The following is a 14,375-nucleotide window of genomic DNA, read 5'->3' on the forward strand; positions in this document are numbered from 1 at the left end:
TTATGAGTATTTATATATAATAAATCTCTAGAAATAGAAATGTTAGGGTGGGGTATGAACACTTAAAGTTTTTTTAATTAAGTTTTTATTTTAATACCAGCATAGTTAACATACAATGTTATATTAGTTTCAGGTGTACAGTATAGTGATTCATCACTTCCACATAATACCTGGTGCTCATCACAACAAATGTTCTACTTAATCCCCATTACCTGTTTCACCATTCTTTCCAACTACCTCCGTCTGGTAACCATCAACTCGTTCTCTACACTTAAGAGTCTGTTTCTTGGTTTGTCTCTTTCTCCCTCTCTCTCATTTTTCATTTGTCTTTTGCTTATTTTTAAAAAATTATACTCGTGTTTATCTTGACTCAAATTTTCACAGATTAAAAGATTGGATTTTGTTAGAATCCATTTACAGGCAGTTTGCGGCAATGATTTGTCATGAAAAAAAAGAAGACGATAATCACTCAGATTTTGGATGTGAATGAAAACTTCTTGCAAACCATGGAGATATTCCCACAAATCTAATAGCAGGAGTTGTATGAAGATATGGAATCTTATGTTGTGCCCAAAATGTAGGGTAAGGCTTGAAGCTTCAGGTAGCACATGTTCTCAGAAAAGCAAAAGGCAAGTACTGTAGTATTCACAGATACACCACATATGTGTCCAGTGGCTCGTTACTTTCCTGCAGTGATGAACATAGCACGCACATGGAGGAAGGGCTGTCCCCTTTACAAGTGAATGAATCCAGGCAATTCTTTATGAAAATCATAAGGTTTGGGGCACCTGGGTGGCTCAGTCAGTTAAGCATGCGACTCTTAATTTTAGCACAGGTCATGATCCCATGTTTTTATGGGATTGAGCCCCATGTCACGCTGCATGCTGACAGCACAGAGCTTGCTTGGGATTCCCTGTCTCCTCTCTCTCTGCCCCTCCCCACGCAGACACTTTCTCAAAATAAATAAATAAACATTAAATAAAAAGAAAATGATAAGGTTAAAAAAATGTTTGCTCCAAGGCACCAAGAGTTATAAAGCTTTTAAGAAAAGCACAGAAATGAGTAGAATATACAAGGGAATTAGTTCTCAATGGAGGAATTTGCTCTTATTATAACTAGTATAAATAATTACTTCAGATAGATTACAATCAAAATGCATATCAGGGGTGCATGGGTGGCTCAGTTGGTTGGACCTCTGACTCTTGATTTCAGCTCAGGTCATGATCCTGGAGTTGTGAGATCAATCCCCATGTCAGGCTCTGCAATGACAGTGCTTGAGCCTGCTTAGAATTCTCTCTCTGTCTCTGTCTCTCTCTGTTCTTCCTCTCCATGTGCACATGTATTCTTTCTTGCTCTGTCTCTAAATTAAAAAAAAAAAAAAAAGCACATTGAACAGACTATTCTGTATAAGGGAATGTCTGACCAAAGAACATTCCCATGGGTACTTGGGGAGCTGCTGGTACATGCTTACAAGGTTTCTTCCCAGAGCCAGAGAGGCTGTGCCCCACTTATATTTGCAATGTTCTCTTCAGTCTTCTTGCAGAGCTTATTCTCTGCTACCAACTTATTCAAGGACAGGCTGGGCTGAAATGGGGGGTTCCATTTCATGCCAGTTGTCCATGATGAACTTTGTAGTATCCATCCCCATGTAATCAAGCCCAAATGGGCCCATGGAGTAATCAGCTCCTAGCTTCTCAGCAGGGTTGATGTCTTCCTTTGGATGCATTACTGCATTCATGCAGCCTGACTACTTTCATGAGGTATGGCACTAGGAGACAGTACACAGTAAACTCAGATGTGTCCTTACAAGAAATGGGATGCTTTCCCAGGCCTTTGCTGAAGCCTGTCAGAGATTCAGATGTATTCTGGCTGGTCAATGATGTTTTAATGACCTCCACAAGCTTCATCAAGGGCACTGTGTTGAAGAAATGGAATCTAGTGAATCAGTCCTGTCTTGTGGTGGAATTGGCTATGTTTGTAGTCTGCAGAGAGGAAGTGTTGCTGGCAAAGATTGTGTGTTCAGAGGCAAACTTGTTCAACCTCTTGAAGAAGTCAAGGTGAAGTTCTTCATCTTTAGATTCTCCAGAATGGCCTTTACCACCAAGTCCATGCTGTGGACTATGGATGCTGTGTCCATGCTGGTTGATACGCTGCTGCTCAGGGTCTTCTCCACAGATTCATCACCCATCTTGGGGTTTTCTGCAGAGTTCTTCTCGGCCACTTTCCTAAGGCTTTCCTCAATCCTGTTTCTAGATTTTGCCAGTACATCCTCTGTCTGGTCCACCAACACTATTGTGGCCAGTTGCTGCAGCAACCTGGGTGATGCCAGTGCCCATCATCCTGCTGCTGATAACCAAATGTACTTGATGATGATTTTCTTCACTGAGGCTGAGGCAGTGGATGAGGAGGACACAGAGTGCATGAATTGCCGGGTTATGAAAGCCATGCTGCGGAGATGAAGGCAAAGGTGGCAGCAGCGACAAGACCCACCAAAGTTTTTTTCTGCTCATTTGCTTTTGAACACCTAAAGGTTTAATAAATTTTGCTAAAACAGCATCAAAAACTGGATCTACATACATATAATATACTTATACATTATCATTTTTATGATAATGAATTAGTAAAGTGAATCTTCCCCAGTCCTCAAGATGAAAAAGATGTTTGTGTTATCAAAATTTTCAAACATACACAAAAATAAAGACAAGAGAACATTGAATGATCGTATACCCATCACTGGACTCAACATTTGCCAAGATTTTTGTCACATTTGCTTCATTTGTCCTTTTCTTCTGTTTTTTTTGAAGTATTTTGAAGGAAATTCCAAATATTGTCATCTCACCTGACATGCTTCAGTATTTATCTTTTTTTAAATGTTTATTTTTGAGAGAGTGAGAGAGAGAGAAAATGCCAGTGGGGGAGGGGCAGAGACAGAGAGGGACAGAGGAGCCCAGCAGAGGATCCAAAGCAGCTCAGTAGAAAGCCCAATGTGGGACTTGAACTCACGAACCTCAAGACCATGACCTGAGCCAAAGTCCAACTGAGCCACCCAGTATTTATAGTTAAAAGTTCAAATAATTCCTTTTTTTTAAACGTATTTTAGCTATTTAGTACAGAAAATTTTAAACATATATAAAGGCAGTACACATAATGAACCGAACTACTATGATCTTTTATTAGGAAAAAGCTCCTTCAGTGACATTTTTTATTTAAAGACCAATTAAAACTACATTCTTTTGACGTGTGCCTTAAAAATGTGAAGGGAATACTTACTGGCTTTAATATTGGCCCACATTCTATTTAATGAGTATGACATAATGAAACCTCATGTTATCCATCTCCCAGTTTCAATAGTTAACAACTCATAGTTCGTCTTTGGCATACTCCCACCTACTTCAGTTCACCCCACCATATTATTTTGAAGGAAGTCCCATATATTTAGCATTTTATCTGTATTTGTATAGATATATCTCAAACACAAGACTTCCTTTTTCCATGATAACTGCAATGATGCTACTGTCCTGCCTACATAAAAGAATTTCCTTAGTATCATCAAATATCCATGAATATTTTCTTACATAACCACAATGCTATTATCATAGCTAATAAAATTATCTAATGAACTGTTGTGTTACCCACACAATTCATAATTAGATTTTTCTGTTTGTTTAAAAAAAGTTGGTTTGTTAGAATTGGTTCATGAATTACATTTATTGGGTCTCTCAAACTTTTTAAACCTAGAATGGTCCTTCTACCTTCTTTCTCTTTTTGCCACTAACAGGTTGCACAAATTAAGTCCATTGCCCTATAAAATGGTCCACATTCATGATTTTTCTGTTTGCTTTTTTGGGGTGTTTTTAACTTTTTCCTTTAACCCCTATACTTATAAATGGAAGTGAGCTCTAGAGACTTGGTGTCAAATTCAGCTTGTTTGGTAAGAACTCTTCCTATATGGTGCTATGTGCTTCATAAGCGTCACAGTGTCTGATTATTATTATTATTATTATTTTATTTTTACTTCTTGTTGTACTAAGATTGATAAGAATGCTATCATCTCCTCTAAGTGGAAAATTTTCCCTCAAGCTTTTCTTTTTCATGGCTCCATTGTATGGGTCAGTTATGTCAGTAGATATCACAAAATGGTTATTTTCTTCTCATTTTTATTTTAATATATTTCATTTCTTTGGTTGTTAGAGAACTGGAGCATCTTTTCATATGTTTATTGACCATTCAGCAAATTTTTTGTATGAATTATTCTTCACTTTGGCTGCTTTTTCTATTTAATTGTTTTCTTTTTCTTACCATTTTCAAGAGTTCGTAATCAAAGATATTAATCTTTAATCTGTTTTGCCTCTTATAAATACTTTTTTAAATTTGTAATTGTATTTATAGAAGTTATTGATTTACATAGTTAATTTTTGTCTTGCATTTATGGCTTTTGGTTTAAACTTAATTATGCTTTTCTGTACTTTGAGGTAATGTAGGCAGAATAGTTTATTTTTTTACTTGTAACTTTTTAAACTTTAGATGTGTATGGAATATATTTTGTGTATGGTGTAAGATAAGAATAACACTTATTTCCTGCATATATAAATAATCAATTGTCCTAAAGCAATTTGTTGAAAGTCTTCTCCCTACCACATTGAATTGAGATGCCATGTTTATTATATTAAATTCACAGATTTACATGGTCTGTTTCTAGACTCCTGTGTGGTCCTTTGATGATATTTTATTATCACGGATTTTTTAATTTTAATAGCTTTGTAGTATAAGGTTTAAATTACCATCATTAATCTTTTTTCTCCCAAGTTTTACAGATTTTTTTCCCACACATTTGTTCTTCCATTTAAACTTCAGAATTAGTGATTAATCCCATTGTGATTTAACTGTAATGGTATTAATCTTGGTGGTACTGATTTAAAAAATAATAAATTTAGGGGTGCCTGGGTTGAGGGGTTAAACATCCAACTTCGGCTCAGGTCATGATCTTATGGATTCTGAATTCGAACCCAACACCGGGCTCTCTGCTGTCAGCACAGAGGCTCCTTTGGATCTTCTGTCCCCCTCTCTCTCTGCCCCTCCCCTGCTCATGGGGACACGTGCTCTCTCTCAAAACCAAGTATCTTTTAAAAATTAAAAAATATTGTTTTTCCATTGGAAAATGTAGTTTTCTCTATCTAGATCTCTTATGCTTTTCAGCTGAGATAGTTTGTACTCTTCTTAAGTTTGTTTCTAGATATTTTATATGTTTATTGTGGTTATTCTGTATTGTCACAGAATAACCTTATTTGTGATCATTTGGATTGTGAATACAGAATAGTTTGCTTCATTTTTGTTCAAGTATATCAGTCATACTTTAAAATAAGTATAAACAAGATTAGAAGGAATGTATATAAGTGTACTATATAAATGTTTCAAATAAACTTTAAGTATTTCTATCACTTATATATTCATTAATACAATAAATTAGGAATAATTAAGGAATAGAAAATGCAAATTCTTAGGAAATGATCAATTTCTATTTAATGGTTTATAAAGAATAGAAGTAACACAGTAGTATGTAAATTAGTAAATTGTAGTTAAAAAATATTAAATCCTGTAAAGAGATTTTCTTTTTATATTCTAGTTGGAACCTAGCTAGTATAGTCTTTTATTAGGAGGAAATCCCCCTCAGCCACATTTTTTACTTAGAGGATCATTTAAAGTCTTTTATCATGGTACCTTAATAAGAATCATAGAGAAGTAATAAATTGGCTTTCCTATTGGCCTGCATTCTGTTTATTCATATTATATATAAAGGTAATATATTCCTGGCAGATTAGATATCACTGTTAATTTTTTTTTCTTTTTCATTTTACAGGTTTTGCAAAAGGCATCAAATTAAATCAAGTTCGAATATTCCCTGTGTCCCCAAAGACTTACTGATGATGTCTGAATTTGTTCTTCCAAGATTTATTTTTTGTCTTATTCAGTACTTAAGAGAAGGCTATAATGAACCAGGTATGTTTAATCTACTCTTTGTTAGTAGCTTTTTAAGTTTCCAATTAACAGAATTTAGAATGAATAATGAGGTGAATTTTTTCAGATACCATTTTTTTTTTTTTCTGCTTAACATGCTTTATGAGATGACTATGAAATACAGATACTAAATAAAAACTTACTTTAGTGTACAGCAATAATATCTAATAAATACCTTATACCCTTATAACCTCTTAGTAAGCACAGTTTTGGACGTTCTTTTCCTGGGATCATAGATATGTTGAATCAAACTTACTTGGCCTTTTGCGGATAAGGAAATAATCATTTTATGGGCTTAAAGTGACTTTACGATTATATTATGCTATAACAGAATTAAGAAGTCCTGGAAATGTGTGACTTTAACTTGGAGTTTTAGAAGATAAACTATTTCACCAAATCTCTTTCTCTTTTTTTTGTAGATGTCTATATATTTTTATTCACCTCCATATATAACAACTTATGGGAATCAAATTGCTCACTCCCATCTTACAGGTAGAATGTATGGGTGTAAGCATTATGATCGTATTGAAAAGAAAAAAGAAACATGCAAATTGTAGATATTCTTCTTGCCTTTTAAGATTTAGTCACAATATTGATTAATATACTTTAGTAAATATTTTGGATTTGGATATTATCTGTTGAAGTTGTCAGTCTGACCTTGTAAATTATAGATATCAATTAGTGTGGTAACTTTTTATGATCTTTTATGTTTCTGATGTTACTTGCATTTTTATCATTTAGGGAACTACATCTTGAATTACTTTTAGAGGTTTTAAATTACATATTTATTATAAATAATCTTAAATCTAGTTTGAAACTATGACACATGTTTTAATCTTCTGTCCATCCCCCATCATTGGAGTGTGAAGAAATATATAGCATCTTCATCATTTCTAAAAGTACCATGGTATTTGCATTGTGAGCAAACACTTATACTACCATATTTCTACATTTTAAACAGAGTTTATAATCCTTTATTAGCTACTTCCACCCCTCTCAGAGTATATGTCTTAAAGTATAGGAAGACATATTATTTTGATTTAGCCCCAAACTACTCTCTCTTTCGAATGAAAGACCTCGAGGCCAGCTAGTTATTGAACTTGCCTATTGTGCTTTTTCTCATACACTAGTTAACAGAGTTTTGGGGAATTTACATTTCTCATTATAAATGTCCCATTTTAGAAAAATATTTATTATGAGAACTTTAAACCTTACCATTAGATCAGAGAGTAATTCATACAAAAGTACATTATGTTTATTTTTTCCTTAGTGACCTTTAGCAGTTATAAAAGGTAGCTGACATCGGTACATAGCTTTGATAATTATTTGCTATTTACTTGCTATTTAATTTGATAATTATTTGTTTTGCAAATATGAATGGAAGCACTTTTTTGTCTTCAGATAAGCTTCATGAACTTAGGTTCATGAAGATTTTCTTTCTATATTATGACTTTGCTCAGCATTCATTTCTTTTTTCTGTGCCAGAAAAATTACTACATTGCTTTGTGTAGAGATCACTGTTTAAAATTAAAGAAAGGACTTGAAATCATCTAATCCAAGGTAATAGAAGCTCAGAGATCTTGTTGTTTGACAGATGCCTTGGGTTTCATTTCTCTCTACAATCCTTAGACCCGTGTCAGAGCTCATCTAGAGCCTTTGCAAACCTAGAACACGTTAATTAAGTATCTGCTATGTTACTATAGAAGTCATCGGGGAGGATATGAAGATGAATAATACACAGTATTAATTATCCACTGAGAAAGTAAGGATTTTTGGTTTGGGTACCAGGACTCAAGAGTTATCTAAAATTTCATTCACCGATCATCTTTGAACTGGGTTGTGAGTTCCTTGGGGGTAGAAACTAAGTCTTACTTAGTTTTGCTTCTCAGTGCCTATCATGTAGTACTTACCAAATAAATGTTGAATGATATTGATGTCCCCTTTCTTGGGCACACAGGCCCCCTGTTAACTCCCTTATTATGCATCCTCTTAACCAATTATGTCTGAGTTCTAAATCTCATTATTTATTTCTTCCTTTAAGACCTCAGGTTCTCTGAAAAATTGCTCTCTTTTTCCCCCCTCCTAAATATTCTTTTTCAGTTGCTGTACAAGTTTCTTCTTTCTTTCTTCAGCTCTAATGTGCACATTTTGTCTGTTACTTTAAAACTGTTTTAGTAAAAACATTCATATTTATGAAAAACAGTTACTTTCATTTTGCTTGCTTTGACCTCCATCTAACATGAGTTTGTATTTTTAGAATATGATAGAAGGTGGGTTATTTGCTACACAGGTTTAAATTTAGAGCTGACATAATTTTGTTCTAATATTCTTACACTACTCTCAATATTATTTGATTTCTGTCTTTTTTTTAGGGAGTGATCTTACTTTTTCTTAAACAATAATTTTGAAATGATCTTGTGATTACATTTAATGTTTGGAAGTATAGGGTCCTAAATTGAATCCTTTTTAACCAGATTAAGTGCTTAATATCTTATGAAGTCATTTCTTTTCCCCATTTACCTTTTCTCAGAGAATTGAATTTCTGAGCAAGTCTATCATAGGCTGAGCCCTGGATAACTGCCTTCTGAACTGAGTTCTTACATTAATTTTTTGATTATAAAATACTCATACCCAAGTTGCTGTAATTTGAAAAGAATAAAATATTGTTATTCTTAGCGAAATATCTTAAAGGAAGTTCATTATATATTTTTTCAGCAGCTGATGTACCATCAGAAAAAGACCTTAACAAAGTTCTTCAGCTTTTGGAACCTCAAATTTCCTTTTTAGAAGATCTAACTAAAATGGGAGGAGCAATGCGATCTGTTCTTACTCAGGTTTTGACAAACCAACAAAACTACAAAGATCTGACTTCTGGTAAGTAAAATGTTAGAATAGAAGAAAGTTAGAATTTACTTATGTTACTATAATCATACAAAATTATGTATTTTCTAACTTAAATGTAAAATGTGGATTTTTTCCCCATAGGAGGTTATTAATTTGGAGTTAGCACTAGAACCCAGGTCTCCTCTAAGTTTTGGTGTGACATACTCATAATTGTACTCCACTTCCCCTTCTCTAAACAGTAACAAAACTACTTCTATGTCTTCATTTTTGGTATTCTGTACTTTTGGGTTATATTGAATAGGATTTTATAATAATGTAGAGTTTAAATTAAAAACTTGGAATTGCTGAACATGTTTGCACATGATATATACTGTCATATAAAATAATACAACAAATATTAAAAAAAGTTTTTTTTTTTTTAACATTTATTCATTTTTGAGAGAGCATGAGTGAGGGAGGGGCAGAGAGAGAGGGAGACAGAATCCAAAGCAGGCTCCAGGCTCCGAGCTGCCAGCACAGAGCCTGACGTGGGGCTTGAACTCACTGCGAGATCATGACCTGAGCAGAGGTCAGACACTCAACCGACTGAGCCACCCAGGTGCCCCCCAGTAAAACAGATATTTTAAATAGCATTGTATTTGCTGGTTAATGAAAACATGTTTTGAAAATTGAGGTTTATCTTTTCTTTAGAGTATGAAATTTTCATGTGTATTGTAAACCATATATTATTCAGAGGTTGTCTTATCTGATATATTTACTTTTCAACAAATACTTTTTAAACACCTAGGGTTTTGGAGTAAATACTAGAGCTTGGGGTAGGGAATGTAAGTGGTAAATCCTATCCTTGCCCTTATAAAGCTTAAGGACTAGTGAGTGAGATGGCATTAATATAATTATATTAATACAATATAAAAGAGAGACCTGATTTCACTGATGGGGAAGGTGGGGGATGCTTCACTGAGGAAGTGATATTTAAAGTAAAACCTAATGGTTGACGGAAAGTCATTTAGCTCTATAGAGGGTGAGGGAAATTGGGTGGTAATGGGATGGACTTATATTCAAGGTAGAGGACATCCTCTGCTTCTGACTGTTGGGCTATCCCTTTTGTCATAAACAGCATAAAAGTGGAAAAAAATGTGAGGCAGCTGTTATTAGGCATAGTACAAAAGGCAGTGCAAGACTATAAACCTTTGAGAGAAAGGAAAAGCATGAGATGAACCCCACGATTGCTCTGAATATCTGTCTGGAGATAACTTCCTGACTGTAGCACAACAAGCTGGCATTGAAGCAGAGTGTGGTGGTCCAGCTGAGCTAAGGAGGCAGAAGCAGCTGAGGCAATTGGAAGCTGGAATCTTCGGGATAGAGCACCCAGAGGTATTAGGGCAGATGTATGAGGGACCCCTGAAGGTGCTTGGCTGGGAGATACACATGTACAAGATGAGAGTGCCTCAGGCTTACTAGGGAGTCACTAGAGAGTGACTGCTATGGGTTAAAAGCAGAATAGTGACATTAGAGGTTAGGCAGTTTTGTGAGAAATTGGAGTTTCAGTCCAGCCAGACTGGAGAGACCTTGTTAATACCCCAGGTATCTAGGTGAGGCACCTTAGAGTAAGGTCTGTCCTAGGTCAGATTTAATGAAGCCTAAAACCCTGTCAGTATCTGCAATGGAGACAGAATTTAGAGATTATTCCTGTCACTTTAGAGGGGCTTTTGAGAACCTTAGGCTTTCTACAGACCTGCCCTTTACAAAGTATAAAATCAAACCTTCCTAAGTTTGTGAGCAGGCTATTAATTGAATGGTCTTCTAGAACTAAAATTGATACCCTTCAAAGGAAGATAATAGAATTCAGATCTTCTATAATGTGTCTTTAGAATGTCCAGCATACAATAAAAACTACTAAACATGCAAGAAAATAAGTTGTGCCTATAACCAGGAAATAGGGCAATCAGTAGAAATTGACCTTGAAATGGTCCAGATGTTGGATTTAGCAGATAAAGACATTAAAGCATCTATTGAAAATACATTCAAGAAATTAAAGGAAAATCTATTTAGATAATTAAAAGTAAATATGCTGTTAATGAGTGAAGAGGTCAGGAATCTTAGCAAAGAAATATAAACAATAAAAAAAGAAATTCCAGAACTGAAAATTAGTGTTGAGTGCAATAATTGAGAAATTTTACTGGATAGGTTTAGCAGCAGATTGGAGAGGGTAGAAGAAAGTCTTAGTAAATTTGAAGACAGGTTAATAGATCATCTATCTGGAGAACACAGAGAAAATACAACAGAGTCTTAGGGACCTGTTAGACTGAATTAGATCTAATGTGCCTGTAATTGGAATCCTAGGAGGACAGGACAGTATGGATGTGGCAGAAAAAAACAGTTCAAAAAATCCTGACTAAAATTTCCCGAATTGGATGTCAAACACCGACTTACAGATCTAAGATGTTCAATAAACCCCAAACAGGATAAATATAAAGAACATCAATCACACCTGGACACCTCCTAGATTACATGTTGAAATATTTGTGGGTGAGAATGAGCTTACTTTTTTAAAAAGGACTAAAAAAAAGGTCTAGTTCATTTCAACAATCAAATGAAAGTAGGGTATAGTGGCACCAATAAGGCTACCACATAGGTTAGATCTATGGCTCTCATAGGCCATGTGATGTTTTATATCTTATGCGGAAAGTATTAGGAAGTCATGGAAATACATATTTTTTAAATGTGTGTTTATTTTTGAGAGAAAGAGAGGGGGAGGGGCAGAGAAAGAGGGGACCGAAGATCTGAAGCAGGCTCTGTTAGCGCAGAGTACGATTAACGAGGCTCAAACCCATGAACTATGATACTATGACTTGAGCCAAAGTCAGAAGCTTAACCGGCTGAGCCACCCAGGTGCCCCAAGTTATGGAATTATAAGCTTAAGAGTGACATGATCAGAAATGTGTTTTTGAAAAGATGACTTGCTGTTTTGCCAAAATAGATGGAAGGGGCAAGAACAGAAAAGCTCTACTACAGTAGCCTAGGATAAAAAGGATGGTAGCTTGTATTTGAGTTTTGGTGATAAAGCTGGAGAGAGATAAATTATACATAGTGGTCTGTTAGTTCTTCAACCTTAGACAGAAACTCAACTGTTGTGTAAGAAAGCAGCAAGTTGTTCTTAATCATTATAAGAATGTATACTTTAGGAAAGATATATGGTAATTGCCTTCTTTTATTTCTATAATTCCTTTTTAGTTATTTACTGAAATTAAAAACACAACAGAAATCCTTGACTGACTTTTAGTGATGGAAATCACATTAAATCTTGATTCAGAAGTTTAAAATTTGCAGTCTAGCTTCACTCCTAATCACTGCTTGCTTACTCACTGACTGTGTTACCTTTGTAAGCCTTAGTTTCATCACTTTTAAAAATGGTGATTATACATTCATTTTTCTCAGGCTTGTTGTGAGGGTTGATGAAATTACATTTTGTTATTTAAAAAGTATTACAGAGGCACCTGGGTGTCTCAGTCAGTTAAGCATCTGACTCTTGATCTTGGCTTAAGTCATGATCTCAACTCAGATTGTGATCTCACAGTTTCGTGGGTTTGAACCCTGTGTTGGGCTCTGCACTAGCAGCATGGAGCCTGCTTGGGATTCTCTCTCACCCTCTCTCTCTGTCCCTCCCCCAGTGCATGTGTGTGCATGCCCATGCTCTTTCTCAAAAATAAATAAGCAAACTTAAAGTATTACAAAAATGTCATCTATCATGATTGAGAGAAATACATGGCTTTTATTATTCAGGAGACAGTCATTTCTTATATAGGATGCTTAGAAGGTCTTTATTAATTAAAAAATTTTTTTAATGTTATTTATATTTGAGAGAGAGAGAGCATGAGCAGGGGAAGGGCTGAGAGGGACCAAGACTATCTGAATCAGGCTCCAGGCTCTGAGCTGTCAGCACAGAACCCGATGTGGGCTTGAACTCACAAGCCTTGAGATCATAACCTGAGCTGAAATCAGATGTTTAACTGAGCTACCCAGGTGCCTCAAAGGTCTTTATTCTTTACAAACTAAATGTAATTGTTTATTTTACACTAAGTGTAATTATTTTTAATATTGGACTTGTACTGAAGGATGGATGTATTCTTATCTGTTTAGTAAGTGCCAGCATGGTTTTTTTGTTGTTGTTGTTTTGTTTTGTTTTTTGTTTTTTTAAACCAGCCCAGAGAGATAGACATTTAAAAAACTAAACTAGGGGCGCCCAGTTGGCTTAGGTGGTTAAGCGTCTGACTTCGGCTCAGGTCATGATCTCATGGTCTGTGAGTTCAAGCCCTGTGTCAGGCTCTGTGCTGATAGCTCAGAGCCTGGGGCCTGCTTCAGATTCTGTGTCTCCCTTTGTTTATGCTCCTCCCCTGCTCATGCTTTGTCTCTTTCTCTCTCTCCAAAATAAGTAAACATTAAAAACATTTAAAAACAAAACAAAATTGTTCTGGGGCACCTGGGTTCAAGCCCCACATTGAGCTTGCTGCTATCAGTCAGTGCAGAGCCTGCTTCGAATCTTCTGTCCCCGTCTTTAACTGCTACTTCCCCACTTGCGCACACCATCAAAAATAAATAAATCTTTAAACAAACCCCCAAACCCAAAACTGTTCTATTGCAATTATTCAGGCTTGCAAGGAGAGAAAATGGAGAAAAGCTCAACAAATATTAAAGAAGGTCATTTATGTATTTTTATAATTAGAGAGATTGAGGCCTTAATTTACAGTATAAAATTTGCCAAAGAGATATCAAATGCCATGGTGTTTTGGCTTTCAGACAGTGAATAATTTTTTTCTTTTAAAGAACTCTCAAAATAAATGTTTTTCTTTTTCTGTTATTCCATCCTCCATAAATATATTAAAAAACAAAACAAAAACTGGCAATAATTAATAATCTGCAGTGCTGAAGTGGAAGTTCTAGGATTATGTAATTCTAGAATTTAAGCTTTTCACTATTGCATGGAATAAATTAGTTTTAACTGATACTTCTACAGAAATTATACTTTTAATTCTTGTGGTAGAAAATGTGATGGAAAAAGTTTGATAAAACAGGAATTAAGAGAAATCTCAGTTATAATGCTTGACAATTCCACTCACTCAGGTATTATTTTATCCAGGAAGCCTTTCCAAAGTACTTTGCTTCAGGTTAAGTCTAGCTGCACAGTAATATGAGAGTACAGATTGTCAAACCAAATGGTGAAGTCTGCTACACAATTGTCATTTACCATATCATCTGCTTTTCTCTGCCATGAGTTTTCAGGTTCCTTGAAGACAGGAATTATACCCTTAATAATCCCTGTACCTCTTGTGCCTTGTTTATAATCTCTGGCATATTTTAGATGTTCAGTTACCTAGTAGATTTTATTATTTGTTATAAACATGCTGTGCAGTTTTGCCTGAAGCTCTTTTATAGTATTCATTCTAGGGTTTTTCTTGCCATTAAATATCAAGCTATTATATATATGAAATATAAATATTATATATATATATATTAGT

The 14,375-nt window shown here is 35.0% G+C and overlaps 1 protein-coding gene and 1 pseudogene across 1 annotated transcript in view; one reads left to right on the plus strand and one right to left on the minus strand.

Moving 5' to 3' along the window:
- UBR3 (ubiquitin protein ligase E3 component n-recognin 3) overlaps positions 1 to 14,375 on the plus strand; it is a 229,040-nt gene that overhangs the window by 36,571 nt on the left and 178,094 nt on the right. The window contains exons 3-4 of the mRNA XM_077751180.1: positions 5,858 to 5,997; positions 8,731 to 8,889. Coding sequence (XP_077607306.1) covers positions 5,858 to 5,997; positions 8,731 to 8,889 — 299 coding nt within the window. The remainder of the gene's footprint in view (positions 1 to 5,857; positions 5,998 to 8,730; positions 8,890 to 14,375) is intronic.
- LOC144220809 (hydroxyacyl-coenzyme A dehydrogenase, mitochondrial pseudogene) lies at positions 1,468 to 2,446 on the minus strand (annotated as a pseudogene).

The sequence above is a fragment of the Crocuta crocuta genome, unplaced genomic scaffold, assembly GCF_008692635.1.
Source record: "Crocuta crocuta isolate KB4526 unplaced genomic scaffold, BGI_CrCroc_1.0 scaffold219, whole genome shotgun sequence".
Taxonomy (NCBI): domain Eukaryota; kingdom Metazoa; phylum Chordata; class Mammalia; order Carnivora; family Hyaenidae; genus Crocuta; species Crocuta crocuta.